Source organism: Macadamia integrifolia, chromosome 8 (genome assembly GCF_013358625.1).
Source record: "Macadamia integrifolia cultivar HAES 741 chromosome 8, SCU_Mint_v3, whole genome shotgun sequence".
Taxonomy (NCBI): Eukaryota; Viridiplantae; Streptophyta; class Magnoliopsida; order Proteales; family Proteaceae; genus Macadamia; species Macadamia integrifolia.
This window is the reverse complement of record NC_056564.1, coordinates 18,847,955-18,875,832: the sequence shown is the minus strand read 5'-3', so window position 1 is coordinate 18,875,832 and position 27,878 is coordinate 18,847,955. Positions and strand designations below refer to the sequence as shown.

General features: G+C 37.9%; 1 protein-coding gene and 1 pseudogene across 1 annotated transcript; both read left to right on the top strand.

Moving 5' to 3' along the window:
* The first annotated feature begins 1,777 nt into the window (after positions 1-1,777).
* Positions 1,778-19,571, top strand: LOC122086319 (annotated as a pseudogene).
* Positions 19,572-26,227: 6,656 nt separating this feature from the next.
* On the top strand, positions 26,228-27,641 carry LOC122086325 (CEN-like protein 1). The gene is made up of 4 exons (XM_042655088.1): positions 26,228-26,568; positions 26,723-26,784; positions 26,874-26,914; positions 27,020-27,641. The coding sequence occupies exons 1-4, from the start codon at positions 26,266-26,268 to the stop codon at positions 27,235-27,237; spliced, it is 624 nt and encodes a 207-aa protein (XP_042511022.1). The 5' UTR covers positions 26,228-26,265; the 3' UTR covers positions 27,238-27,641.
* Positions 27,642-27,878: the final 237 nt, after the last annotated feature.

Here is a 27,878-nt window from a genome sequence, read left to right as displayed (position 1 = left end):
ATTCTCCAAGCGAATCTCTATTCATATGTTATGCTTTAGCTAAAATAAAATTCATGAAGTGCCAAAGTGAAGCATTAACAATTTCGCGACTAGCAAAAGCATGTGCAGAACTATGAGGAGTTTATGGAATTTAATATAAGATATATTCTGATCTCTCTCTCTCTCTCTCTCTCTCTCTCTCTATCTATTCAATGGTTAGAATTGATAGATTATCCTTCTCATTGTTTAACTAAGATTGATTGTGGAGACAAACTTGATTACTTTAATCATGTAATGGCCTTTATCCTTATTAAGATGTTGCTTAATGTTTATATTAATTAATAACTAGAAAGAAAATGTCATATTAGGCATAACTTGTGACATTTCCCAATAAATCATTTTTAATTTCTTAATTAAAAAATAATTGCAAACAATGACAATCATGAAAATGACTGATCATATAAATTAAGAGCTTTCTTATTCATGTAGCGTTTTAGAGGGGGGAGAAAGGTGTTTGGGGCATACTGTCTTGTAATCTATCACATGGATTTGTGGCCGATTTTGAAGGACTGTTAAGAAATTTGAAGGAATCAACTTACCTTATATGTTATTTTCGTTACTAGGCTTTGATGAGCTAGCTCGAAGACAATGTTTTTAAGGTTATAAGGGTATTTCAATAAAGTGTGCTTATAGCAACTTTCTTTCCGTACTTTGGACTAAAATTTAACTATTAAGATATATGTCGGGTTCTTTATCTCATGGAATAATTCATGTATTGAAAAACGACAAATAGTGAAATGATATATCTAGATTTTCTTTATGAAAATTCAGCCATGCATTTTTGTTTTCTTCCCAAAATGTCATGAATGGTGGTTCATCATAGGATTATGACTTACAACTACGGTTTTAGAAATCGAGAATTGAATCAGTAAATCACAAATTGTATCAAGATTGGTGTCCGAAATATCGATTTCCACCAAAACCAATCATTAACTTTTGAATTGGAATCGAGTCAGTAATTTTGGACTGGTTCGACCCGATTCTTAGTCATTTCTTCATATTATATCTTGAATTGGACGGATTCCCAATTCCATTTTCATTTTTTCACCACGAAATATCTTAGAACTGATTGGATCAGACCAATTCAGATATTAGAATCGGCTAAGACCGATTCGATTGTAGATTATGATTTCTAAAACCCTGTTTTTTTTTTGTTTTAGAAATTATGGGTATCAAAAAGCCTAATCAGCCCGAATCAGCCCTAGCCCCCCCTGAGCCCAAACAGAGCCTGGGCTGAGATTTCAGCCCATAGAGTGGGTTAAGGTAAAGAATTTCAGGCCCGAGGCTGGGTTGGGCTGGGCCTGGATTGAGATCTCAACTCAATCCAACCCAACCCAATCCAACACAATCATGTGTATTAAGTACATAATCATATAAATATACTAATAATTATTAATGAATACTTATTGAAAAAGGTCTTTTGTTTTTCACAATTCACATATATACGAAAACTTTGGTGTTTGACCTCTGCAATGCATCAAAATTACGTAACCAAGTAGCTGATAGTGCTGGGTTGAGTTGAATTAGATTAAATCCAGCCCAATCAGGGTCCATCAGTGTTGAATTGAGCTGGGCTAAACCCAACAGGGTTCGGCCTGGGCTGAGATCTCCAGCTCAACCTCTTGGGTTGAGTTATGAGACCTTAACCGGCCCATTGACACCCGAAATTTCTACAACCCTGCTTAAAAGTTAAAAACCCTCCGCAGGAAAGGCGGTTATTTCTGTTTCCCTCCAATTTTAAGGGTTCGACCGTTCGAGGGAGAGGGAGAGAGAGAGAGAGAGAGAGAGCGAGCGGGGTTTCAAATACCCAATATAAACGTAGGGGTCTTAACTCTTTCAGGTGACTTTGCGACAAATCCAGCAATGGCAGCTTCATCTTCTTCGACATCAAGCAGCAGCTACGATGTCCCATGGGTGGAGAAGTACAGACCCAACAAAGTAGTCGACCTTGTTGGGAACGAAGAAGCCGCCTCGAGGCTTCAAGTCATCGCTAAAGATGGGAACATGCCCCATCTCATCTTGTCCGTAAGAACCACTTCTTTCATTACTTCCCCTTCTTCGATTTCCGAAGCATACAATTATTTATTCAAACTTTTCGCGTTTTCCCTCTATTTTTTAGTTCCCTTCTTTCCATTTTCCCTTTCTAGGGTTTCTCCTTACTTTTTGTTACTCCATAGAATCCGATCCGATAGGACTGTCGATGCTTACTTAGAATTTTCCGACCATTCAGTAGAAAAATCAGGTAATGAATTTCTGGTACATTTTCCTTCGCAATTTTCAGGGGCCTCCAGTAACTGGTAAGACGACAAGTATTGTTCTTATGAAACCTTTTATTGTTGTTTCCTGTTTCAGGGGAATTGATGTCGTGAGGAACAAGGTCAAAATGTTTGCACAGAAGAAAGTAACGCTGCCCCCAGGACGGCACAAAATAATAATTTTGGACAAGGCAGACAGGTGATGATACCAACCCATGTTAATCACATTCCTCTCGTCACTGAATTGATATTTGTCTATGCATGTTCTCTTCATTTATATTGTTTTAAATTTTCAGAATTCGTTAATGTATTATCTAGCTGCCAACTTATGGGTGTTACGTAGGGATCTCGGGTGGTCCAATATCATTGGAATGTTTAGTGAAGTTGTGGTAATCTAAGTACCATGCTTTTCTTACCAATTGGTAGCCCAATTCCAAGAACAGCTAAAATTCTAGTTATTCTGGCAGGGTAAAAATTCGTAGGAATCTGAGTTTTGTTAACCTAATCGTTGAAAGAGACTCAATTGATGCGATTGCTTGGGCTTTTGCAGGCTTTCATGCATTAATGTAATGGGTGCCATTGCTATGGATGACCTCCTCAAGAAATATCTTGCTCTCTCTAGTTCCTAGGTTGGACTTCACCAAGGGGGTGTTAAAAGATGAATCCTGCGTTTTGGCCCCTATCCCATCATAAGGCGGTGATGGATTTCTAGAAACCTAAGAGATTAGGCGCAGAAGATCAGTTGAAAAGCCTTAATCGCAGTGGTCACATTGACCGCAGTGACTAAATATGACCAGAATTGAAGAATGCTCAATTACAGAAAATCAGTATATCAGATGCACTTCAGAACTTAATAGAATACTATATTCTTTGAAGAGAAACAGAACATCAGAATCTGGAATCAATCCAACAGTCGGATTCTAAGTTGTTGAAGAATACTTGTTGGATTAGGACTGTCATATAACCAAGAAAATATGGATTGATCTCAAAACAGTATAAAAGATGAACAGTAACTGAATCAAGTATTATTAGTAAGAAATCAAACTGAAACAAAAGCAGAAAGTGTAGCCAAAACTACAAGTCTAATATGAGAATTCATCAAGTTAAGTGGCAATAGGACTATATCAAAATAGCAGCAAGTTCAGATTCTTCTGAGGACAGAAACAGATTAAGAGCTAAGTCTGATGGTTATCTCTGAAACCAGATTTCGAATATAATGCCTTGTGAAAGAGTAACTCAAAGTTCCTTCTTGGAATAGGAAAATCAAGAAACAGCAAAAGACTTGATCTTTAATGAACAAAACAATAGTAGATATTCAGATATGATTAGAGTAAGAGACGGCAAAAAGAAGCTTGATTTCAGCAATTGAATTTATCTATATAAGACAGACATGAAATTAGATAAGTCTAAGCTGTTTTGATGTAGATGATAGAAAGAAAGAACTGAAAAGTATATCCAAGCCTCTCACCTGGACAGAGGTTGGACTTTGGAGTCCCAGCGAAGCTCTACTGTTTCTCATAGCAGTATTTTGAGTCTCACCGAATTATAGGTATAAACCTGATTTATCCAACTGAAAAACATGGTTAGTGTTTACCCATTTACATTCTTTTATCAAGTTGAGTTGTTAGATCTCATACTCTAGGAAGGAAAATAAAGCAGAGGAAACAAGAACCGAGTTTCAAACTAATCTAAACTCCTCCAACCATGAGCTGTTTGGAGCATGTCTCTAAGTATCGGTATTGGCCTGATACCTGACCAATCCGGATTGGTTATCAGTATCATTTCAAGGGTAAAACCGTAAAGAAAATATGTTTTTTTTTTTTTGAAAAGTAAGGGCAAAAGTGAACTATCTGCACTGATCCAAGTCGGTATTGATAACTAAATCCTTGGTTTGGAGTGTTTTAAATGAAATAAATTCTTTTAATAAAACAAAATAAGAAAAAGTCTAAACAAATAAGGTGAAGGAAGAGAAAAAAGGATGAGAAATGAGAAAAGAAAGATGAGGGTAAAAAGATGAGAAGAGAGTAAGGGGAAAGAGGCGCACAACCCAACAGTCAGGATAGTCAAAGCCATATGGGGTTGTCTACATGGATCCTTGCTGTCCAATAGGTTCTATCCGAGGTTATATTTGGGAGAAGACTGAGACTAAGCATGTCATTCCTCACCACTTCGCCTATGGTCATTTTAGGCCTGCCCTTAGTTCTTTTAGCTCCTTCAATTTGAATCTAATCATTCCTTCTTACTTGGGAACTTTTGAATTATGTAGTTCTCTTAGATGGACATTGGGTCATGGATCGAAATATGGGTTGATAAAATAATGTAAATAAATTTTCTTATTGCGTAGACTTTTTTTTTTCTTATAATTTTTTGTGCTTAGCGACACTGTCAAGAATTCATTATCTCATTCCTCCTCTCATAAAAGTAGATTGGGTGATGGATTGTCTTGGTGGTGGATGCAATGCATGTAGGACGCTTTGGCTTGACCGATCTATATGGTATGTCACGTAGGCAGTGGGTATCTTATTATAGTTTGTTGTTATAAGCCTGTGGCTGATTTGTATTGGTGTGTCAGGTTGAGAGCCCGCACTTATTATAATTAGCCATAACCAGTCAATCTTTTTGCATGGATCCTTGCGCTCGTCCTTGCTTGGAATCACCATGAGCGGACCGCATTAAGTTGGGATAAGGTTTTGGATGTTGTTATTGTTAATGTATTTTCTAGAAAGCCTAATTTCATATCCTGATTATACCTTGGGACAAATTTCGGTCTGACATCTGGAGCACAACAAGCTCTGAGGCAGACAATGGAAATTTATTCAAAGTCCACACGTTTTGCTCTTGCTTGTAATACGTCTTCTAAGATAATTGAGCCCATCGAAGAGTAGATGTGCACTTATTCAGTGTCTTCATTATTTCTTTTGTTGTTATACCAGCACTCCACTGAGTAGCACCAGTAAACAACCATTTAGGTGCAATGTGGTTTCTGATGTGGATATGATTCTTGTCACATTGCAGTAACACAAGGAAAATATATGGATATGATATCCACTATGTAAATGGACCATAGGTGGATGCGATTTGCAGTAATTCTTGTGTTTTAGAAACAAAATCGAATGAGAGAAGGATATCTATTCCTTTTGAATAGTATTATGCCCTGTGAAGCTCCATGCTCCCAAATAAAATCCTAGAAAAATCGGGCAAACCAGCATTTGACTGGATTTGGATTTTAGGGAACTCTAAGAACTCCCTTTCTTGTTTCTTACACTTTAGGAGCCTAACTTGGAGTTTCCGAAATATCACTACCCTCTTCGTAGGTTGGGTTGTTACCACATATCTTCCCTTTGATTGAAAGTACAGACCTTTAGGCAATCAAAGACACTCTGTCCTCTGAGAAAGATGTTACAGGCTATGTTGAATGTTGCATAGCAGTTAAGCCAAAAGATACAATTGGGGAAAAAAGGAAAAGTGGACAAGAAATTCTTGGGTTATATTGTTGGAAAAAGGTTTTAGGTCTAGGTGGAGAAGGTGGATCCTTAGGTGCTTAAGCTTCCTCTCACCTCTTCATTAATGGGAATAGGTCCCCTCTCGGTTAGAGCTGAAATTTCAATAACTGTTGTGCTAAACCAACTCAACCAACTCACCAATGCCTTTGGCTGTCTCAATGGTCAAAATCTTTGTGTTGTACCTTGGGAACCAGGGATCAAGTATTGGTACGTCAAAGACCTAAGAGAAAAAACTCAACCAACAATCAAATCTGAAGCCTAGCAACGGATAGAAAAATTCTGCAATCTGGTAAGGCCAATTTTCTTCCTCGAAAACCTTGTGAGTGGCCAGAAGTGGATGAGCAACATTGCAAGGTAGTTTTTACTCATCACTATTATCGTCGTTTCCTTTACCTGACTCACTCTACCTTCAAAATACATTGTCTCGAGATTCTATTGCTCTTCTGAAGCAAGAGATACAATAGAATCCAGGTCAGTACAGGCTACCAAACAGTTGGAACAATGAGTGGAGACATTCTTCTACCCTTTGCACGTGAAGCACTGACTTGTAGCCTTTGGCCCTTTGCCATCACAGAAGGTCTGTCAAAACCATGACCTTGAGGTAGATAGTAAGGGTGGTTTGTTGTGAAGATGCCATTGAGGAAACACTAACTTATGGCTTGTTAAAGGACTTCTTTGGTAGAGGAGGTTGCGTGCTTGTACTGTCACCTTTGGAGAAGGTGTGGAGGAAGCTCCTCTAATTGTAAAGCCTCTTCAGATTGTCATTCACCTGATATGCTACTTGTACGACATCCTTCATTGTACACAATTGACTAGAAGTCAATGCAATTCTAATTTGAGGGTGCAAACCATTTTGGAACTGGGCCACTAAGACCTCTGTGTCTCACTAAAGATCAGATCGACTGGCTAAATAATAAAAATTTGCCATATATTCCTCAACGGTCATATTGTCAAGCCTCATCTGAGTAAATTTGAGATGCATGCATTGCTTGTAGTCGGTGGGCAAAAATTGTCAATTTTCATGGCCTCTAGCATTTCAGCCCAAGTGTTTATGAACCCGATGCCTTGAGGCCGATTTTGCTGCTAGTAATTGATCCACCAGACTCGAGTTGTACCCTTTATTTTGGCTTCTATAGATAAAAATATTTTGGCCTTAGTCAGTCAAACATATGATCAGAAGAAAGACCCTAGGCAATGAGTTTAGTCCAAGTATTGCTTCAGATTATTTACTTTCTAGAAATCAAGGACATCTAATTTGGTTCCTCTTTCAGCTCCATAGGGAGCATTGTCAAAAGGTCGGTCAACCCCATATGGTGGTGGTGCTACATGAGACGGGCCCGGTGGGATGGAATTGGAAAATCCCCAAATTGAATGGGACTCTTCCCTTTATCTTAAGATACTAGTCGGTCGATAGAATCTGGTGGGAACCAATAGTTGTGTTGATGGTATTAACTCGGTCTGTGAGGTTGGAAGTATCTAAACTTGCTTTGTCTTTATAGGAGTTAAGCTGTTTGAGGATCTCACTACTGGCCACCATGTTATAGGGTTAGGAATGAGGACTTACAACTTTGATACCATTGTATGCGATCCAAGATTCAAAAATCTTGGTTCATATTATTATAGGCCCACCCAATTAACAAAATCCAACTTTTAAAGAGGAGTGCAGATTTGTATATAAACAGAATATTAGAGGGCACTTAAGTTTATGAATGAGGGAAGGATAAGGTAGAAATTAGGAATTAAAGGTTAAGGGTAATTTTGGCAATATAATAAAATAAGGATAAAAGTAGGCTAGAAGATGAAGGAGGGTATTGTGGGAAAGAAGGAAATGTGTTGTCAAATAAAATAACACCACCAGGTTGTCTTCTTTCTTTGAACGAGAACCAGAGGTGGAGAACAGGTCCGGCTTCCAAGATGTAGTTTTCTCCCACATAACATCAAGAGCTTTTTTTAGTGTGAATGTACCTAAAGAATACACATTTGATAGCATACGGAGATAATTTATCAAGAATAGGTCGAAGGTTGTGAACAAAAGACATGCAATCAAATGCCCATGGTGGCAAACCAAACAAAGACAATTTGGGAAATTACAAAAAAGGGTGATGGATTGTCAAGGACATTATATGAAGTTGGGAATATGCATATGAAACAAAAGAGATCAAACAACTTTCATCAAATGTCGGTTTTCCCTCTCAGCCACACCATTCTGCTGAGGAGTATAAATGCTTGTTGTTTTCAGTATACTCAAGAGCATTGTCGGAGCGGAAGACGTTAATTGCTTAAAACAGACAATGAAGTGATTGATCCTTTAACATATATGACAAATTCTTTAAAAAGTGGTCATCAACAAAGGTAACAAGTAAAAAGACCTAACTAACTCTTGACTCGACATTGAATCCAAAATTCAGAATGAACTAAAGAAATAAGGAAGAACTCCAAGAGACATCACGAGAACTCGAGAAGGGAACGAAGTATAATGATGCTTTCCAAGCTCACACACCTCACACTCAAGTTGATATACATGCAACTAGGAACCATACATTAAAGAAAGATGTCCCAACTGGTAATGCCATTAGAGATGGGAAGACAAACTAGAAGTTGTAGAAGCAAAGGTAGGAATAACATCATCTAGGTAAGACCACCCTTCTCACGCCCTTCGCCAATCGTCTTCCTTGACTGGAGATCCTGAAAAACACAACAGGTATGATAAAATGTTACTGAACAATTAAGGGACTTAGTAAAAGTTAAGTTAGGAATATTAAGAACAGATTTCAACATAGGTAGATAAGAGTAACACAACCAGAGGCAAATACTTGAGTAGACAGGTCATCAGAAAGTATGATTCTAGAGATTTTCTGAAGTGAAGAAAGTACATGGGACTTACCAGTCATATGAGAAGTGGCACGAGAGTCTATGACCCATGGTGTAGAAGAAGAAGAGGCAAGAAGTGCGCCAATACCTGGATGAGCAATGCTAGCAGTGGATGTAGAGGCAAATGTCTCAATTTGTTGAATACGCTTAAGTAATTGATCGAGTTCGTCACGTAACGGAGAGAGGAACTGACTACCTCTAGAGGTAGTAGCTTGATTGGTGTTTGAAGATGATGCCACAGTAGAATTTTGATCAGATGTAGTAGTAGCAATAGTAGACAATTGTTGAGCCTACTCAGGTTTACCATGCTTCGCCCAACATGTATTAATAGTATGATACATCTTACCACCACAATGAGTACACTGAGGCGTACCTTGATCTAGTTGTTGGCCACAACCTCCCCATGAATTGTGACCTCTTCCAAAGAAACCAATGCCACGGCCACGACCCCCACTATTTGAAACAATTGCTGAATTATTGAGAAATGAGGTCGAGTCAGATTTGATGAAGGGAGACACGATATGTTGGATCCAACAAAATGCCTCATTCATGGATGGTATTTTCTCGTCGGCAAGAATTTGGCAACCAAGAACTCAACACGTTGAGATTTAAGGACTTCAATATTAGTAGAGAGAGGTTAGTACACATTGAGTTTTTCCCACATGTCTTTCAAGGAGCCATAGTATTCACCCATGGATTTGCTACTCTGCTTGAAAGAGAAGAATTTCTCATGCAAGTCATATAACCTGGACATGTTCTTATCCTGAGAATAGCTTTCTGTGAGGTCATCCCAGACCCCCTTTGTTGTGGTATAAACAGCACATTGGAAGCCACATAATGCTCTATACCATTCCATGACCAACAAAGTACTGTGGCATTCTCTGATGTCTATTAAACTCGAGGATGACTTAGTTAGATGATCCATTTTTTGCCTGGCAGTGATATACACTCAAACAGCTTGTGCCCAGATTAAGTAATTTGATGCACCTTGAGTTTAATAAATGTGATTTAGATGTTGAAAGAGTTCATGGGTGGTTTGGAATCACCCATCATATATGAAGAATACGAGATACACTCAATAAAACTACAACAACAACTCAGCCTTATCCCAACTAAATGGGGTCGGCTACAATCAATAAAATAACCAGTACAATATATATCAAATAGCAAGTCCCGAGGAGAATATATATGAACAATACCAGCAGCAGATATGGTAAGACCTCTTCTGATCAGAACAAGAAGTAGCCGAAAACATTGGAAGACCTCTTCTGATAGGTATCCAAAACTGCGCACCACAATATTAATGAAACCTGATGAAGGAATATGATCCAGCAGTAATATAATAAGAATCTGAAATGCAAACCCAAAATTTCGGGTGATTTCGAAATCAGGGTGTCAGATGGACACCAAACCACGGTCGAGTTGGCCTTTCAGATGGTCCAGTAAAGCCCCAAATATGAAACATAGGTGATGGACTGATCTCAAGTAATTTCAGAATCCGATCTTCCCTGAAAATGCAGGAAAGCATATCAAGTAACCAAAAAAAAAAAACTTTTGGGTGAATAAATTGTGGAATTTTGGGTTTTGAACCCAATGTGAAGTAGATTTTTTATTATACTATATCAGAGGCTTGGATCAGCCTCACACTTTAAGTGGAAAGACCTAATCAGGGGGCCCTTTAATGCCTTAAAATCTGAAGGAATTCTAATGGACAGATCTGAAATACTTTTGAGATACCAATTCTGTCCAAAAATTCCCGAAAAACAGGGTACCATAGGTCATATAGGATCAGTAAATTCTTCAAGAAAATTCAAACCTGATGAGAGAAAACACCACTGACTTGTTGCTGCACAAGATAATCTTCAAATAGTTGACAAGAAGAAAAAGATAGTCCCATTGTCCATAATACTTAACGCAAGGCGGAAAATGATGGGCAATATATGTAGGGGAAACTTTAGTGTATTTTCATGAAGATTCAAACTAAGGTTCCATTTAACAGATATGGCAGAATAGGTTGCTGCAAACCAGAAAGAAAAGGCCTGAAAGGACTTTCAAACCAGGATAAAAATGAATAGGAACTGGTTAACAAAGCTTTGACACCATGTGATAATATACTAACCTTGTAAACCAACACCTACAAGAGAGAGCCATGATAGGGAATTGTTGAAGTGCAGCTATCGTGGTCTAGCTCACTGTATATATAAACTCAAGCAATATACTTTTAGTAGGAAACCTAAGTCTAATAACAGTAAAAGTAAAATAACTAAAGACACCAACTAACAACTCAACACTACCACATTATCCTATGTTACACAATACCACACTATCCCATGGTACACTATCACACGATACACTTTTAATAGAGCTGAAATTTCTATGAAAGATTCCTAATTTGCTGTTCTGCTAAAGTAACTCAACCAAAATTCAAATCTGAAGCCTAACAATGGATAAGAAAATTCTGCAATCTAGTAAGGTGGAACTTGCAGGTCCAACAATGATTTGAAGCATTGTTCTCTTGGCAGGAGGACTAGTTTCGACTGAAACTCTAGGGCTTAGGTTGCTGTAAGTGAAGGGCATGAGAGAGATCAGCACCAGTCAAGGATGGTAGTACCGATAGGGAAAAAACAAGGGAAGAAGAAGAGAAGGGGGAAGAATATATAGCAGAATAACAAAAAGGAAGGAAAGAAGGCAATGAAAGGAGATAGGGAAGGATGGATCATACCCGATGGAGAAGAGAGCTCATGCCTGATTGGAGAAGTTTCAGGAACATAGAGAAGAGAAAGGCACGCAGCTCGCTAGCAAACTGTGCAGGTAAACAAAACCCAATTTTCTTTCATTCAATCTCTACTCTCCATCATAGAGTTACAAGCAAATTTAAATATAAGAAATTGTACCAAAACAAGCAAACGTGAAGTAAACTTAAGCAAGGAAACTTGAAACAATTCCCTACGTAGCTATCTCTATTCTCAACAATATGGAATAAAATGCAATTACAAAAATATCCTAATGTAAGATCGAATCACAAGTGATCCAATCCCTGGTAGGATCTTTAGTAAATTTAAGAAGTTAAACTTAAATCAACAAACGGAAGAAAAACAATAACTATTTGAACACAAAATAGTAACTTTTTCCAGATCTTGAGAAGGGAAGGGCAGAATTGGTATTTTGCAAATATATCAGGATCAAGCCATCGGAAATTGTCCAAATTCGAATCAATCTCCAAATTAGGGTTCTTGAATGCCTGGTCACAATTTGAGTTCAATCGGCTTGCTGAATTGCTTAATCCGAAAAAAAAAAACGTGTGACATCCAAACTTTAAGAGGACTATAAGAAATTCAAGGAAAACTTGAAGAACAATACTTACTTGTTGTTGGATGAAGAAGATGATGGATGATTAAATAATAAAAGAAGAAGGATTGAGATGGGATGGATGTGAATGGAATGGTGGGATGGCTATCTCAGTCTGGGCCTCTCACCCATAGCTATTTCAGTTGTTGAAGAAATTCTTTCTCACAATTTTGGGAGTACAAAGCTGCAATTTCATTCATAAATTCCTCTTCAATGTTGTAGCCCTTTACAAACTTATATAGAAGACTCAAAACTGACTCAAACACTAAAAAGGAAAGGCCTAACCCAATCCTTAACTAATTGGGAAACCTAAACTGACTAGAAAACTGAAATAACAAAGAAAATAGAATTAAAACGGGACTCTAACTAAACTAATGAATTGAATCTCGTTTTCCTACTCTCTACCCATATTTTAGGCCTGTTAAAGTGGCCCATTACCTATGGGATCAATGGCCAACACATACATAACTTAACCCAAGGCACCTTTCCAATAAAATAAGCCCATTAAGTGACTTATTTGGATCAATTCTCCACCACTTAAAAAAAACTCGACCTTGAGTATTGAACATGAGAAAACCACCTTGGTGTGATGAAGGTTAAGCTGCAGTCCGTAGTAAAAGTCAGGCAATTTTTTGAAGACATGAATGTAGTCTAGAATGTGAGGGGCACGATCTTCTAGATACTTCAATGGGATGATGAACTCCACATGCGCAACCTCAACATCGTCGGATGTATCCATAGGGTCATCTTTAGATGCACCTTCAACCTCTTCAAACTCCAATGCAATATAAAGCTCTTTTGGTTCATCTACATGGTGGTTATTGATCGGTTCCATTGATGGCTCAAACACAACTTCAATCTTGAACCCCTTAGGATCTTCCTTTTGGCTGGTCACAATCATCACAATTGTTGTAGTGTCAAGTTCCTCGATCTCAACCTCATTGTCCATTGTGGCAACCTTGTTGCTTTCAAATCTTCCACATAAGTCTCTTTGATGGGAACATCAATGATTAACTCTTCCTCAACAATAGGAATGGCTGGAATTTCTTCCACACTAGCCTCAACTTCAGGTTTTAGATGTTTTGATTGAAGGTGTCTTCTCTTGTTGTTCCTTTGCATATTTGTGCACAAGAACGCCTAAGTGGTCTACCAATTGTTTCTGACTCTTGTAACATGTGGGTGTCTTTTGGAGACCTGTAGATGTATTCTGATGAGAATCTTGCAGAGGGAAGAGCCTTCTTTGGATATATGCAGGGAGGTATTGTATCGCTAATGCGTACTTCATCTCTTCCCAAGTCCTAGGCTCATGTCTTCAAAATCGGAGTCGCTTTTCATGGACTGTCCACCATTCTCCAGCACAACCAATCAACTGGGAGCAAACAAATCGAAGCTTTCGTGTCTCTGTCAAGTTATAGTAGTAAAAATATTCCTCCAGAGAATCTAGCCAATCAAGGACGTAGCATATATTCAATTAGTTTAATATTCCTTCATGCTTGTATACTAGTTTAATTTTCTTTTCCTCACTTCATTCCCCTGATCTTAAACTCGACGAAAATCAAGAATATTGAATGACAGCCAATTTGTTTTTGTTATGACATTGATACATGTTTTCCAGAGACTATATCCTCTGATTTTAGTTCTAGTTTAACATTTTATCGGCTCTCCTTGTTTAAAGATCAATTTGTAGTTAATTCATGCTTTAATATCTGGAGCAATCAAATAGCTGGAAGAAGTCTAGAAAGTAGAAGTGCCTGATACTACACCACGCTAGACTTTGCTCTGCACATTTACAAAGCCAGCCATTATCAATGCCTGGCAGAGCTGGGGGTGGGGCCGTGGGGGGGAGGACTTCTGATGTAGAAAGTCACTTGGGCTTATTTTGTTGCAAATAAGCCTTGGGTTGTGTTATATATGTGTTGGGCCTTTGATCCCATGGGTTTTCTTTGAAATGGACCACTTTAATGGGCTTAAAATATGGGTAGAAGGTAGAAAAAGGGATTTAATTCATTAGTTTAGTTAGTTGTTATTTAATTCAATAAAGGCCCATTAGGCCATTGGTCAGTTGTAAAGTCCTATATGGACTATTAGTTAGTCCTACTCCATGTTGGAGTCATAAAGTCAAGTCCTAGTCCTATTTTGAATTCCTAGTTGTAGTAGGAGTGTCTAATCCTATTGGAAAACTAACTCCTAGTTGTAGTGGGAGTATCTAGTCTTATTGGGAAACTAGCTCCTAATAGTAGTTTGATTGCTATTCTGCCTTCTATAAATAGAGGAGCCTATGTACTTATAATTTCAGATTTGAATGAATGAATTATTGAGTGATTATTCTTTAGCTAAAAAAGTTGTTATTGAGAGGTGAGATGCCTAAACCTTTGAGGGGTGTGATACCCAAAACCTGAAGGGTGAGATGCCCATTTATTCTCTTTCACTCTTCTCAACCCTCCATCGATTCTTCATTTTCTATTTTTATTTTCTATTTATTGTTATTAGAAGTTCAGACCTGTTAAAGCATACAAAATTAGAATCAGCCAGCCAAAGAGTTCTTATTCTTGAAGCCAATCGACCCTCATTGCTGCCCAAGTTTGAGATTTGATTTGCAGATCCTTTGGAGGACTGGTTCTATACTCTAAGAAGATCAATTGATCCTCTCTTGAAGGTTATCTGAAGAAGACAAATTGTTGTTCCTGCAGAATTCTTCACATTCTCTCTCATAGGTTTGAAAATCAAGAAAGTGCATGACTCCATAACCAGCCGTCAGAAGCCCTTCATATTTGGGGGTTTTTGTACTCTCCTAGGGACTATCTACACCAAAAAGTGCAGCTCAATCGGACTCCCACAGACCTGGCCGCACCTTTCTCTCTCCAGCTCTATAGAAGGTCTTTCTCTCTGCTATCGGGTTGGGTTTTGGACTAGTTTTGCTCCTATATGGGTATTGTATCCTTGGGGGTTTATTTGATGGTATTATTTCTTTGTTTCTTGCTCCTATTTGTATTGTTTGGGGTTATAAACTGCTGGGGTAGTTTCTTATAATCTACTCCTATATTAAATTCATTCTATTCTCCTTATTCCCATCTTTGTTTCTTGCTCCTATTTGTTTGGGGTGTTTGAGAAGCACTTTTTAGAGTAAGGACCTTGCCTTACCTTACTTCAAATTTGTTTTACACCCACTAGTTTTAATGCAAAAAAGATTTACAGAACCCTCAGAAAGTGTACTTGATCCTTAAAATACCCTTTGACATCTTCGTTATTTATTAAATCCCTCTCTCTTCCAACTTCCGTTGGTTTCTTTTAGGGGTGTCAATCCTGAGCCCGCACCGGTAGGCCCGACCCAGCCCGACTCGCTTAAGGTCCTACCTGAACCGGCCTGTTTAATAAACATGTCGGGCTTAAGCCAGGCCCGTTTATTAAACGGGCGTTTACGATGCAGAGTAGTAGCCCATCGGACGACCGATCGGCCCGAATCACTTAAGTAGCCCGTTAGAACCGACTCAATTAGCCTGACCGATCCGACCCCCTTTAGAAAAATGCTTAAATTGTAAATACCTATTCTACCACTAATACTACAAAATATGAGTAAGGAATAGGTAGGACTAAACTAATAGCTGATTACAACACAACGGACATATGAGATTTTCAATGAGAAATATGGTGACCTTTGTGATTTCACTGTGAAGAAAGACAACATAGAGAAAAGATAAATATTTGGCACAGACAGGCAGCTTGGTTTTCATTGAAATAATAAGATTGAGCATAAATAATGTGTAGAATATCTATAAAAAACTAACATAGTTAAACAACTCCCAAAGTAGTGTAATAATTGAAGGGAAAAACAGCTGCCCAAAGTAGGCTTTTTCTTTCATTGTATTATGTATACCAAGGAATCAAAAATCCAATTTCAGGTTTGTAATGTTCTTGGATCATTCAATTGTTAAGAAGATTGTAATTCTTGTAACTTATATTACATTTTAAAAACATGATTCCCTTGGATATGGTTTCAGAATTGTGAATGTTATCCTCCATTAGTTTTAAAGCCAATAGTTTAATCCGCTTAAAAAATGATTTTAGGGTAGGCCCGTTTAGAATTAAAAAGGCCCATAGCCCGTTTAAGGCCCATTTAAGGTAGCCCTATTAAAGCCTGACACCGACCGGCCCGATTACAAACCGTACCATGCCCTCCAAACCCAGGCCCATTTAAGTAAACGGGCGTTTATGGTGCAAGGATTTCACACTGCTAGGCCCGGTTAGGCCCGACCGATTGACACCCCTAGTTTCTTTCCCTTCCACCTTCTTCTATTATTAGATTTATGGCAGATGGTTCTAAGTTCAGTTTGTTTCAGTTTTAATCCTTCTCCATCTTAGGTCAGATCTTCCCTTAGTTCTCCATTGCTTGTAAAGCTGGTCGGAACCTCTATTTTTCTGGTTATGTTTCAGTTTGCTTGAACTCTTTGTATCTTCTTCATCCTAGTTATGTTTCTTTTCGGATTTATACTAAAGACTCTATTAATGATCTCCCTGAAATTTTAAGATCGTTTTCTCGTCTTTCCATTGTCCATACTCTGTTTCTAAGTTCTTCCTGTGACCAACACATTGCACCATTTTCAGCTCTATTAAAATATTATTTTCTGGCATGGAAATCATCAAGAGACAGGATATTCTGTTGGTGAAATCTCAACCTTGTTTGATATGCTTTGAGAAGTTACAATTCTGATTTACCATCCTTTTTCACAATTTATGTATGAGATATCTGAAATATTTAACCATATGTACACAGGAAAAAGAATTGCTTCAGAGTAGCAAAGCTTTGGAATACCTAAAACCCACTGTCAACGAGTTGTCCCAACTCCAGTACCATATAGCACCCCTCACCTAAACTGATCTCTCCTCCAACTCTAAACTAATGTCACGCTACAGTCTAGATCCTCTCCTTCCATATCATCGAAGAACTTAACTTGAAGCTTTCATTGCTCAAGCCAACCCAGCTCAGGAAAGCCGAGCACATTGATTCCGGTGGATTTAACCCAAGGAGTGACCAAGCTTAAGAAGGAGAGGGGGGAGATAGAGACACAATGTTTAACTCGAGAGCGACGGATTCAGGAAGTGGGATTGAATTAAAAAATGAAAGAGAAGAAGAAGTCGTGTTGAATAAAAAATTCATGAAAAGGAGGGTTGTTGAGGGGTTTTTTTTTTTTTTTTTATTTTATTTTATTTTTATTACTTTGATGGGGATTAAGTAAATCTTTTCCACATCATAACTTGTAATTGTAAAACATAATTTATGTGTACTAATTTTGTAATCTTTTTGTTATCCAGTGGATTTGGGCAATTTTCCATTTTATTTTTTATTTTTTTGTTTCAGGTATAGAATATCTTGGAGATTTTTGTATGTAACTTGAATCTTGGAGGGCTTAGTTCCCCCCCTCCCCCTCCTTGATATTCATGCACTATGGGCTTTCATGGGGTTTCTGGTTAATAGTTCTCTTTTTCTAATTGATATGTGCATCGATGGTTTTTATTTATGTTTAATTTTGTATATATTGTTTCACTGATGATTAAAATATGATGGATGAAGTGGAGAGGTGTATCATGAGTGTTGTGTGATCGACGTATTACTTAAAAACTAAAAGAAAATTTTATATGACGGTCATAGGACTGGCTATGATGTATGGTGCGGAATGTTGGGCAATTAAGAAGCATCATATAGATAAACTTAGTGTAGCAGATATGAGGATGTTGATATGGATGTAGAAAAACTAGGAAGGATAAAGTAAGGAATGATTATATTAGAGCTGATTATTTACCAAAAAAAAGAAGAAGATAATATTAGAATTGATTTGGGAGTAGCTCTGATACATGACAAGCCACGAGAAAATTGTTGGAGGTGGCATGGCCATGTTCATTGAATGTCTTTGGATGCTCTAGTCAAGTGTAGTGATTTGATTTAGATTAAAAAGAGCTAAAAGAGCCAAGGGTAGACGTAAAATGAGCTTATTAGGAGAAGTGGTGAGGAAAGACATGCATAGTGTAGGCCTTGTGTCAATAATGCCTCGAATAGAGCTGATTGGAGGCCTGGATCAATGCAAGTTGAAGTAATTGACCCCATTTAATTGGGATAAGGCTGATTGGGGATAGTTGTCCTTGCTTGTTCCTATTGTTTTCTTTTGTTATTTTCTTTTATTTATTTATTTTTTGGTTTTTGTATTACTGAGATTAATTCTTGGGTTTAAAAAGAACAAAGGTGTACTTTGGCCCTAGACCCTCTTAATAACACCTATGGGACAGTTGTTATGCCAGTGTTTTCCAATAAATCTGCTGGTGTGAATGGTAACAAATCAGCGAAATTGCTTAAGATTTTCTGTATTTGCAACCAATGCAGGTTCTGTATGTGCCAGAAGGCCTTGAAGCAACTATTTTCGCTGCTGATGGTGATATGAGACAGGCTTTGAATAATTTGCAGGCCACATAAAGTGGTTCCGTTTTGTCAATCAAGAAAATGTGTTCAAGGTTAGAATTGAGAGTTTTCTTCAACTTTATGTTATTGGTTAGCAATCTTCATTGCAGGAAGTTTCAGGTTTCTTTTTATTGGTTTTCATGTCTGTGACCAGCCTCACCCCTTACATGTGAAGAATATGGTCCATAATGTACTCGAGCGGAAATTCGATGATGCCTGTTCTGGGCTGAAGCATCTCTATGATTTGGGTTATTCCCCAACTGCCATTATCACAGCCCTTTTCAGGATAATTAAGAATTATGATATGGCCAAGTATCTAAAACTAGAATCCTGAAGGTATGCGTGGTAATTTCTAGCTTGTCATAAACTGTACAGGGTGCCTTAGAAATGACTTGTATCTTTTTGCATGAGTTCACATGAAATTGGATTTGCACACATGACATTCTGTGATGGAGTTGGCTCACTTCTTCAGCTATCTGGTCTCCTAGCCAAGCTTGCTCTAGTGTGGGAAACTGCTAAAATGTGTAAGTTTGACCTGTTCTTAGCTAGATCTCTTGGATATTCAAAGATGTATATAGCTAGGAGCCTAGGATCATGAATTTGGATTCTGTATGTCTGTTATTACATATGTTTGGTTTTTGTGCCATGGTGAACCTAATGTAGGCAGCAAATATACAATTCCCGGTCAAAAGCTTGTTTAAACAAGACCCTTCCAAACATTCAGGAATCATGCACATGCAACAAACCATATCTGATAGCATGAATCATGGGATGGTTGTAGGTGATAGAAGTTAATTAGGTGAGTTTAATCTAAATGTGACAAAGCCATCCTTCTTACTGGTTTTATGAGGGATACTTTAGATGCAGGAGTCACATTGGATATCTCCTGTAATATTTTCTATTTGATTTTTTTTTTTTGGCGGGGGGGGGGGTGTGTTGTTTCTTTACCAAAAATATGCTCTAAATAAAAGTTAGGAGAAAGCTAAGAGGCATTCCAATTTTGTGGACATTATCATCTTTCATTTTGAAAATCTTGAAATGTCTGTGCCTTGCCCACTTTTTCTTACATGGAGAAGTGAAAGATATAATTTAACCATCCAAGCACCCACACCCACACCACCCCCACCCCCCCCCCCCCACCAAAAAAAAAAAGTGAAAGCATAAAGATTGATTGACATTTCCACTTTTAGCACATTTGAGGTGACTGAGTTGAGATGCAGCAAGGCCTACCAGGTAGGCTATACGGGGAGATAGAACCTGAAACTTGATATGAAGCAAATCCAAAGCGGGACACATTCCTATCTTTGATGGTCTGTGACTCTGTTAGACCAAGATGACTTGGGATGAATTGTGGTTCAAAATGCCAGAAATGTGTTGAGAGGCTTCTTCTTTGGAGTTTTTAACACAACCTATTTATGTTTCATCTAAAAAGATGTATAGCTGGAGACCCCACCATACCCCTTTTTCTTTTTTGGTTTTCCTTTCTGGTACTCGAATTACTCACATTTGTACCACTTGATTAAGTGAAGCATGGAATGTGATGCATAAAGAAGGTATTGGTATTGATGAACAGCTCAACTTACCTGCAAATAGTACCAAGTTGCAATTGATATTGCACGATCCCGAGGTACGTGATAATTGAATATATGAGCTAATGTGAGGTCTCACCATAATAAGTAGCTAGACAAATTGTTACTTTTTCAAATTCTTACTAAATTAACCATCAACAGGCAATTATCTCCCGCTATTGCTTATTAAATTAACCATCTGAATCTAAATAATAAGATGCATATATAATTTATGGGAGTGGGTTACCTAAAATGTAATGTGGCTCCCCCACCAGTGTGGGGTTCAATGGAAGCACATGACAAAGTTGGAGTGTCAATTCTTAAACCGAACCGGTAAAATCGGTCGGACCAAACCGATAACAATATGGACCGAATCAAATCGAAGCCTTATTGGGTCGGTTTGGTTTGGAGTATTGCAACCCCAAAACCAAACCGAACCGCACCGAAAACCGGATGAACCCGAAACCAAATCGAAACCGGCTCAAAACCCAGACCGAAATCGAAACCAAACCAGTAAGAAACCGAAACACTCCAAAATTCATTAAAAAAATCAAATTTGCATAGTTTTGTAAACATTTGTATGGAAAGTCGAATCCAAATTGGATTAAAAACCAAAACCAATCCGGTTACAAATTGATTTAAGAAACCGAAGACAAACCAAAACCAAACTGCATCGAAACCGAAACCTGAATTTTCTTATTGGTTCGGTTTCGGTTTCAACTTTTCCACACCGAAACCAACTCAACCCAGATCGAAACCGAGCTGGGCCTACCGATTGACACCCCTACGACAAAGCATTGACAGCGGTGGGATTTCTATTTTTCATGGGGATGAGGTAGTTGTTTCACCCTCGTGTCTAGGTGTAGAGGCATGTGCATTTTAGGCTTCTTTTCCCATAATTTATGTAAGGTGTGGGTTTGCTACTTGGTCACATGGCTATTATATCAGCATGTAGACCAATTAGAGAGCATGGGAAAATATAATATATGCTGAGATACATAATATGAGATATATGTGTACTCTCAACTCGGTTCAGGAATAGGTAATTTTGTACTCTATATAGTACCTCGTCAAGGAAGATTCCTTTTTCTAGATACCAAATCCATACCGATTCTTCTTCGATTCGGTTCGATGTGGTTTTAAAATAGAGGTTATGATTTTTATATTTTATATCAATTCTAAATTGACACTCTTAGCTACAAGCCTTCAACCCATAGAGCTCAGTGGAAGAAGGGAATATGATACCAACTACGAATGTGTTAAACTCTATGAGAAACCTACTGAGACATTTAGCCCTAGTAGGCAGTGGCCATTGCTAAAGGGTCAGGCTTCTACTTCGTATAATTGCTTAGGTTCTACTGTTGCAGTGGATTCAAATCTTCTCCAGCTGTGCTGTGGTGCCTAATGTGCTTCCAACAGCTAGTAGCCCCTTGGGGTGCGCACCCATGTGTTGGGATGCCCCAACCATTGGATGTGGCTGAGCACCCAACCCATCTGGAGAGGATCTGAATCTGTTGTGGTTCTTCTAATTGATGTATGTGCTGCAACTTCTTGATCTCTCCATTGCTCACTAGCATGGTTTGAGGAATCAATTCGGGTTGGTTAGTTAACTTTGCATGTGAGTCTACCATAATTTTGGTTTTCCATGATGATAATCTTCTAGTAACTAAGATTAGTTGCATCATCATGGAGGACAATGGAGTACCAATCTTTAGAATGTAATCTTTCTTCATGGATATTTTTCATTTGGGTTTTGTGAGTGATGAAGAGATTTGTACTTCATGGGTTGGGGTAACGAGGGTTATGCCCTTTGTAATTTTATGTTTCTCGGAGCTTCTCCAAGTCCTAAATAATATATGGGTTAGAAGAAAAAAAAAGGAATCGAATCGGATTGACTGATACCAATCTTGGGGATCCTATAGCGGTGGTTTGGTATGGACTAAGGGTAAAAAAAGCTAAAAATCATTTTTGAAATGAAAGCAGGGCATTTTCATCCAATCTATAGACCAATATATGTCGATCTGGATCCTGAGACCGATTCGGATGTCTTAAGGGGTTGTTTGGTTTGGTAAATCTTTGGGATAACATTCTTTAGAATGATAATTCTTAATTTTTGGAGTTGTTTGGTTCCACTATGATGACCCTCATAAGTGAGCACCCTACTTCTCATGAATGACCATATTACAAAGAATGTGTTCCAAATCTGAGTTTACCTCAACACTTAAACTCAGATTTGAGCAACCTTTTTACCACCTAATATAAAAGGAGAAAGCGGAAAGAAATTCTCTACGGAAGCTAATATCTCAACCCACGAGAAACATGTATTAGCCTCAAGGCAACCAAACGATTTTTCAGAAAGAAACATAATTCAGAAGAATGTCTATCAAAAGATTGACATTCATATCCGATACATACACCATTTAATTTACCGAACCAAACACCCCCTAATCGATGCCCACATGCCGGGTTTGAACCTTCATTCTAGTCTGTTGTATCCTTATCACAATATTCAGATTTCAGACCTGTCTCTCTCTCATCTCATCACTCTTGTCCATGTCACAATATTCAGATGAGACCCCTCTCTCTCTCTCTCTCTCTCTCTCTCTCTCTCTCTCTGCTATGCCTCAGCCAGTCACCCTATCTTTCTTGGGTCCTTTTTGACCCTTCAAACTTTACTGTGTCTACTTTCGACAGAATATACCCAGATGGGTCCTTGAGTTCAGCAATTTTAGCCAGTTGTGCAGCTTTTTCACCTTGTGAGTAGGTTCCATTTAACCATTTATTTACATATTGAAGTGGAAGACCATCATGTATTGGGATTTGGAGTATACCCAGCAAAGGGTTGGTTTATTATGAATCCTTCTGGCTTTAGCTTTTATTATATATATATATATATATATATATAAAAGTATCCGATTTATGGATGTGTTCATACCTTCACGCTCTTCAGTCCGTGTGAAACTACTAAATACTAATACTTCCATTGTCTGAGAACACTAAGATGGACCATTTTTTATTTATTTATTTATTTATTTATTTTTAAGACTTACATGATAGATAAATGAAATAAGTGTGACTGTGATTTAAAAAGAGGTGTGGAGCTCGGGCATGCAGGTTTAATCTCATCTGGATTGAGATCTGCCAGAAATAAAGTGAGAACCCCACCACCACCCACCACCAAGCACAATGCCTGGTTTTGGGTTTTAGGAACATTGAGATTTCAAGGGTATTTACTTATTGCACAAGTAAGGGTGTCAATCGGTTTAATTCTAGTTTTATGGTTTGATGTAATTTATATTTTGACAAAGTGAAAGATCAAAGTCAAACTGTATAGGAATTCATCAAAATCAGAATTATTTTGCATTTAATTTGGTTTATTGGTTGTTATCTAATTCATAATCGATTTACCCGTAATTTGTAGTACCCATTTTGAGAAGGTATTTTTGTCCCTAGAAGATGGCATTCAGTTTTTATAGTATTTCTTATTTGAAAAAGGAAAGATATTGACAATTGAATATTTACCCACCTTTCATGGTTACTACTTGCATGTTACATTACACTCTTTCCTCCATTCAGTATTGTTTGGGGAGTCTATGGCCACTCAATCCAACCATTAATAATGTTTAATGTGTATGAGAGATTGGAATAGGATACCTAAATTCTTATTGAATTATTGATCTCCATACAGAACCAACCAACATACTTTACGCATCATTGCAAAAATTGTGATAGTCGTGAGCAACTTGTAGTTAGTACTGCTGGACCAAAAGTATATATGTTCATCCAGTGCAATAGGTTGTTATTCGATTCTCCGGTTCTAAATCGAAACCCACCAAATAGAGAACCTATGAAATCAAAATTGGATCATTTTTTTGCAGTCTGATTCGATTGATCGCAAACAATGTGGTGCGGTTCTAATATTCGGCTACAGTAACATTTTGACACATTTAGTCACAAAGGCATGTGATTATGATTACTTCTCTAAACATCATAGGACAACTATTTTGTCACGTAGGAAGATGATGATATGTCAATTTCAATATTTGGATAGAGAAAAAGTACATGGTATAGATTAGCCATCTTCAAATTTTAGAGTTTCAATTAAATATCATTAGTATATTGGCAAAACAAAGAAATGGTGATCAGGAACATATGACTTACATAGGAAAAACAAAGAAAATGTGTGGCTAAGATTTGTCTAGGGACTTATAAAAACATCACAAACACTTGTGAAACCAACAATTATCATTTTTTATATCATAAGGTTTCAAGGGTTCATGTTGGCAGTTTCAACCAAGGATCGAGGTTTTGGTTTCAAGGCTAGTTTCGATTGAAACTTAGGATTTTTTGGGGTCAAAATCGAAACCTAGGTTTTGAAGACTAGAAAATGTCTATCTTGTACCATTTAACACATATTTCATGAATTAGTTTCACAAAAAAGCCATTCAAAATGGAACTTGTGTTTTGGATCCAAGTTAGTATACGTAAGAATGTTATTGCCTATTGTACACTAGCCCTATTATAAATATTGACTACATAGTATTTAGGTACTAGAAAATTAAATATACAATTAAAACAATCAAAACATACATTGGGTCAGAGGAAATATACAACGCAATCTATTTAATCCTCTTGTTGAAAACCAAGAGGAGTAAATATACACTGGGTTTCAACCCTTGGTTTCATCTCAAAAACTATTGAAACCAATAGGTTTTGATCGAGACGTCTTAGTCAAACTTTTTTGGGTTTCAATCGAAACTAAGAACCATAGTTTCAACCCAACCCGAGTGGAAAATCAGTTGGCTCATATCGACCGCATATTTTTAGGAATGAAAGAAATGAAGAAACTTTGTGCACTTAAAAAAATCAATTTCTTTGCGATTCTTAGGAAAAATAATGGGAAAAGGTCTACCTGGTCATGCACCCCTACGCCCAGACATAGGCGTTGGCCAAAAGGCCACTATGGCCCCTTGGTTGGTCCCCATGCTTAATTAGGTGTGTCATTCTATCGGGCTGGGCCGGTTTCAATTGGGCCGAAGTGGGCTTCTCACTTGAGGACCTCACACCATGACTAGCGCTAGTAAGTAATCGGGCCTCATAGGCTAGGCTAGGCATGGTCCCATATATAAATAGTCCGTCATGTATCGGTCTTTAATCAGGCTAAACGGGCCTTAAACGGGATAATAAGACATTAATCTCTAAACGGGTGATAAACAGGTTTTAAACATGACAGACACGGTCTAAGCAAGATCTGAGCGAGCCTTAAACATATCGTGCGAAGTAAGGCTATTAATCGATCAGTCTTGATTGGACGGCCGTAAGGTGGGACCTTTGCACTTGGAAGGATTTTATTAAATCAGCCTGGCTAGTTTTGGGCTTAATCGGTTAAGCTCAATCAGGCTTGCCTGTGCGGGCTTGGAGTTGACACCCCCACTTGCACAGTTGGCATAGTGGCCAGACAACCACTTAGTGATCCCGGCCCAAAAAAAAAATGTGGAGGTGGGGTACCAACCCTGATATTGAGTCAAGCTTGTTATATATATATATATATATATTATTATTATTTTTGGGTATATGATTGTAGAAACGCAACCCTAAAAGCGATGCAGAAGGTAATGGAAAAACATGAACAAACAATGCACATAGGTTTATAAGGTTAGGAAAGATTTCCTACATCCTCGGTGAGATGAGATTCTGCTTCACTATCAATGAAGAACAAGGTTACAGAACCGCCATTCTGTCGGGGACCTGCATCAGTACTCCATAAGTTAAACTGCGACAGAATACAAGACATCCTACACCAACAAATGATAAGATATCTTTTTATGCGGTGGATATATGTTCCATGAGAAAAGCACCTTAAAAGGCGATTAGTCACTAGCCAAGTGATATTGTAATAAATGTTTTTGGAAGAAAATGATATTGTAATTAATCAGTAAGAAAGTTGTATTCCCCACTGTTACTAAGTATACGATGTGATTATTATTTATGGAGTTATAAGTTGACTTATATATTATTTAAGCAAAGAAGGTAAGGGGAATGTGGGATCCATGCATCATGTTCAAAGAAAATAGAAAGCGCATCTGTCTCTTTATTCAGTTTAGTGGATCCACTTTAAAGCTTTTAAACTTCATCCTTGTGTTTCTTCACCTCAATTATCTAAATGGAGAATTTTCGAATCTTTTAAGCCTTCACATGCAAACTTTAAAAGCAAGCTCCTACTACCCTTCCTTATGCTTATAAAAGCATCTTCTCTTCCCACCAAATTGCTAACACCATCACCCTATACCACTCTCTCTCTCTCTCTCACACACACACACAGGCAGTTAGCCATGATGTCAAGGTCCAAGCAACCACTAACTTTGGGGAGAATAGTAGGTGAAGTAGTGGATGATTTCACCCCTGGTGTGAAAATGAATGTTACTTACAACTCCAGCAACCATGTGTGTAATGGGCTGGAGTTGATGCCTTCTGCTGTCACTGCAAGGCCTCGAGTTGAGATAGGCGGCATGGACATGAGGACTTTCTACACTCTTGTAAGTTTATGGAAATACATATATTATGATTTTCCCCAGATCCCTGCAGTGGCAGGAGAATCATGTATTGGGTACACTTTTTGTTTTTTTATAGGTATCTTCAAAAATAGAATCTACTTACATTTTTTTTTTTTTCTTATGGTTATTTATGTAGGTCATGACAGACCCAGATGCTCCTGGCCCCAGTGATCCATACCTAAGAGAGCATCTTCACTGGTTTGTGATAACAACCAAACCCTAGCTCTTCTTTTCTTTCCTTATAGTTTCCTATGGATGAAGGGTTCACTGGGTATGTTGATTTTCAGGATTGTTACAGACATTCCAGGTACAACAGACGCTTCCTTCGGTGAGTATCTCTAAAACATTAATTTCACTAATGAGTTTTAAAGTTGTTTAGCTTTAAAAGTTAAAAATGCTTGGAGGGAGTACATAAATATTGGACTTGGATTAGGGAAAGAAATGGTGGAGTATGAGACACCAAAGCCTATCATCGGTATCCATAGGTATGCATTCATTCTGTTCAAACAGAAGGGGAGACAAACAGTTGAGGCACCTCCATTGAGAGATCATTTCAGTACCAGAAAGTTCTCAGAAGCCAATGGTCTGGGCCTCCCAGTGGCTGCACTCTACTTCAATGCACAGAGAGAAACAGCCGCAAGAAGAAGATGATCCTCACCATTACATGAATAAACTAAGCCACTTGAGAGAAAAAGAGAGATCTAGAGAGAGAGAGAGAGAGAGGATGGATGTACTCTTTACGTCATTTTCATTTTCATTACGTACTGTACTAGTTATAAGTAGACGAGTGGTCTTGAGCTCTCTTCTTTGGTTAGCTCCATTTCCTCTTTTTTTTTTCCCCCAAAGAGAGGACATGCAGAGGTCCAACTCATCTTTTGTTTGTCTTTTCCAAGTTTTTATATCATGCCATGCATGGATCCGTAGAGAGGTGGATCATTGTTGGTCACTTTTTATATGAGTTATATATATCCTTGGTCTTGATCTGGTTTCTAACTCAACTAGGTCAGTTTGATAATGAAGTATGGATCATGCCCTAACCATGGATTTAATCCTCCCTATCAGTTGTATATGCCCGATTCTAAATCAGAACACCATTTTCCCATTAAAAATAATAATAATAAATAAATAAATAAATAAAAACATAGAATATTGGTCGATCTGTACAACCAGGTACCATTAATTATCATTCACGATCTTGTACCCTAAATAATAAATAATAAAAAATAAAAGAAAATTTTATCAGTCACAATCGATATCCATATGAATTGTCCTATAAATTGTGGCCCCTAACA

What these genes read in the sequence shown, in the direction of transcription:
- LOC122086325 (XM_042655088.1), top strand. Translation starts at nt 26,266, where the DNA reads ATGCTTATAAAAGCATCTTCTCTTCCCACCAAATTGCTAACACCATCA. An exon ending in TGAGGACTTTCTACACTCTT is followed by an intron (nt 26,569 to 26,722) that starts GTAAGTTTATGG and finishes TTATTTATGTAG; the next exon opens with GTCATGACAGACCCAGATGC. An exon ending in CTAAGAGAGCATCTTCACTG is followed by an intron (nt 26,785 to 26,873) that starts GTTTGTGATAAC and finishes GTTGATTTTCAG; the next exon opens with GATTGTTACAGACATTCCAG.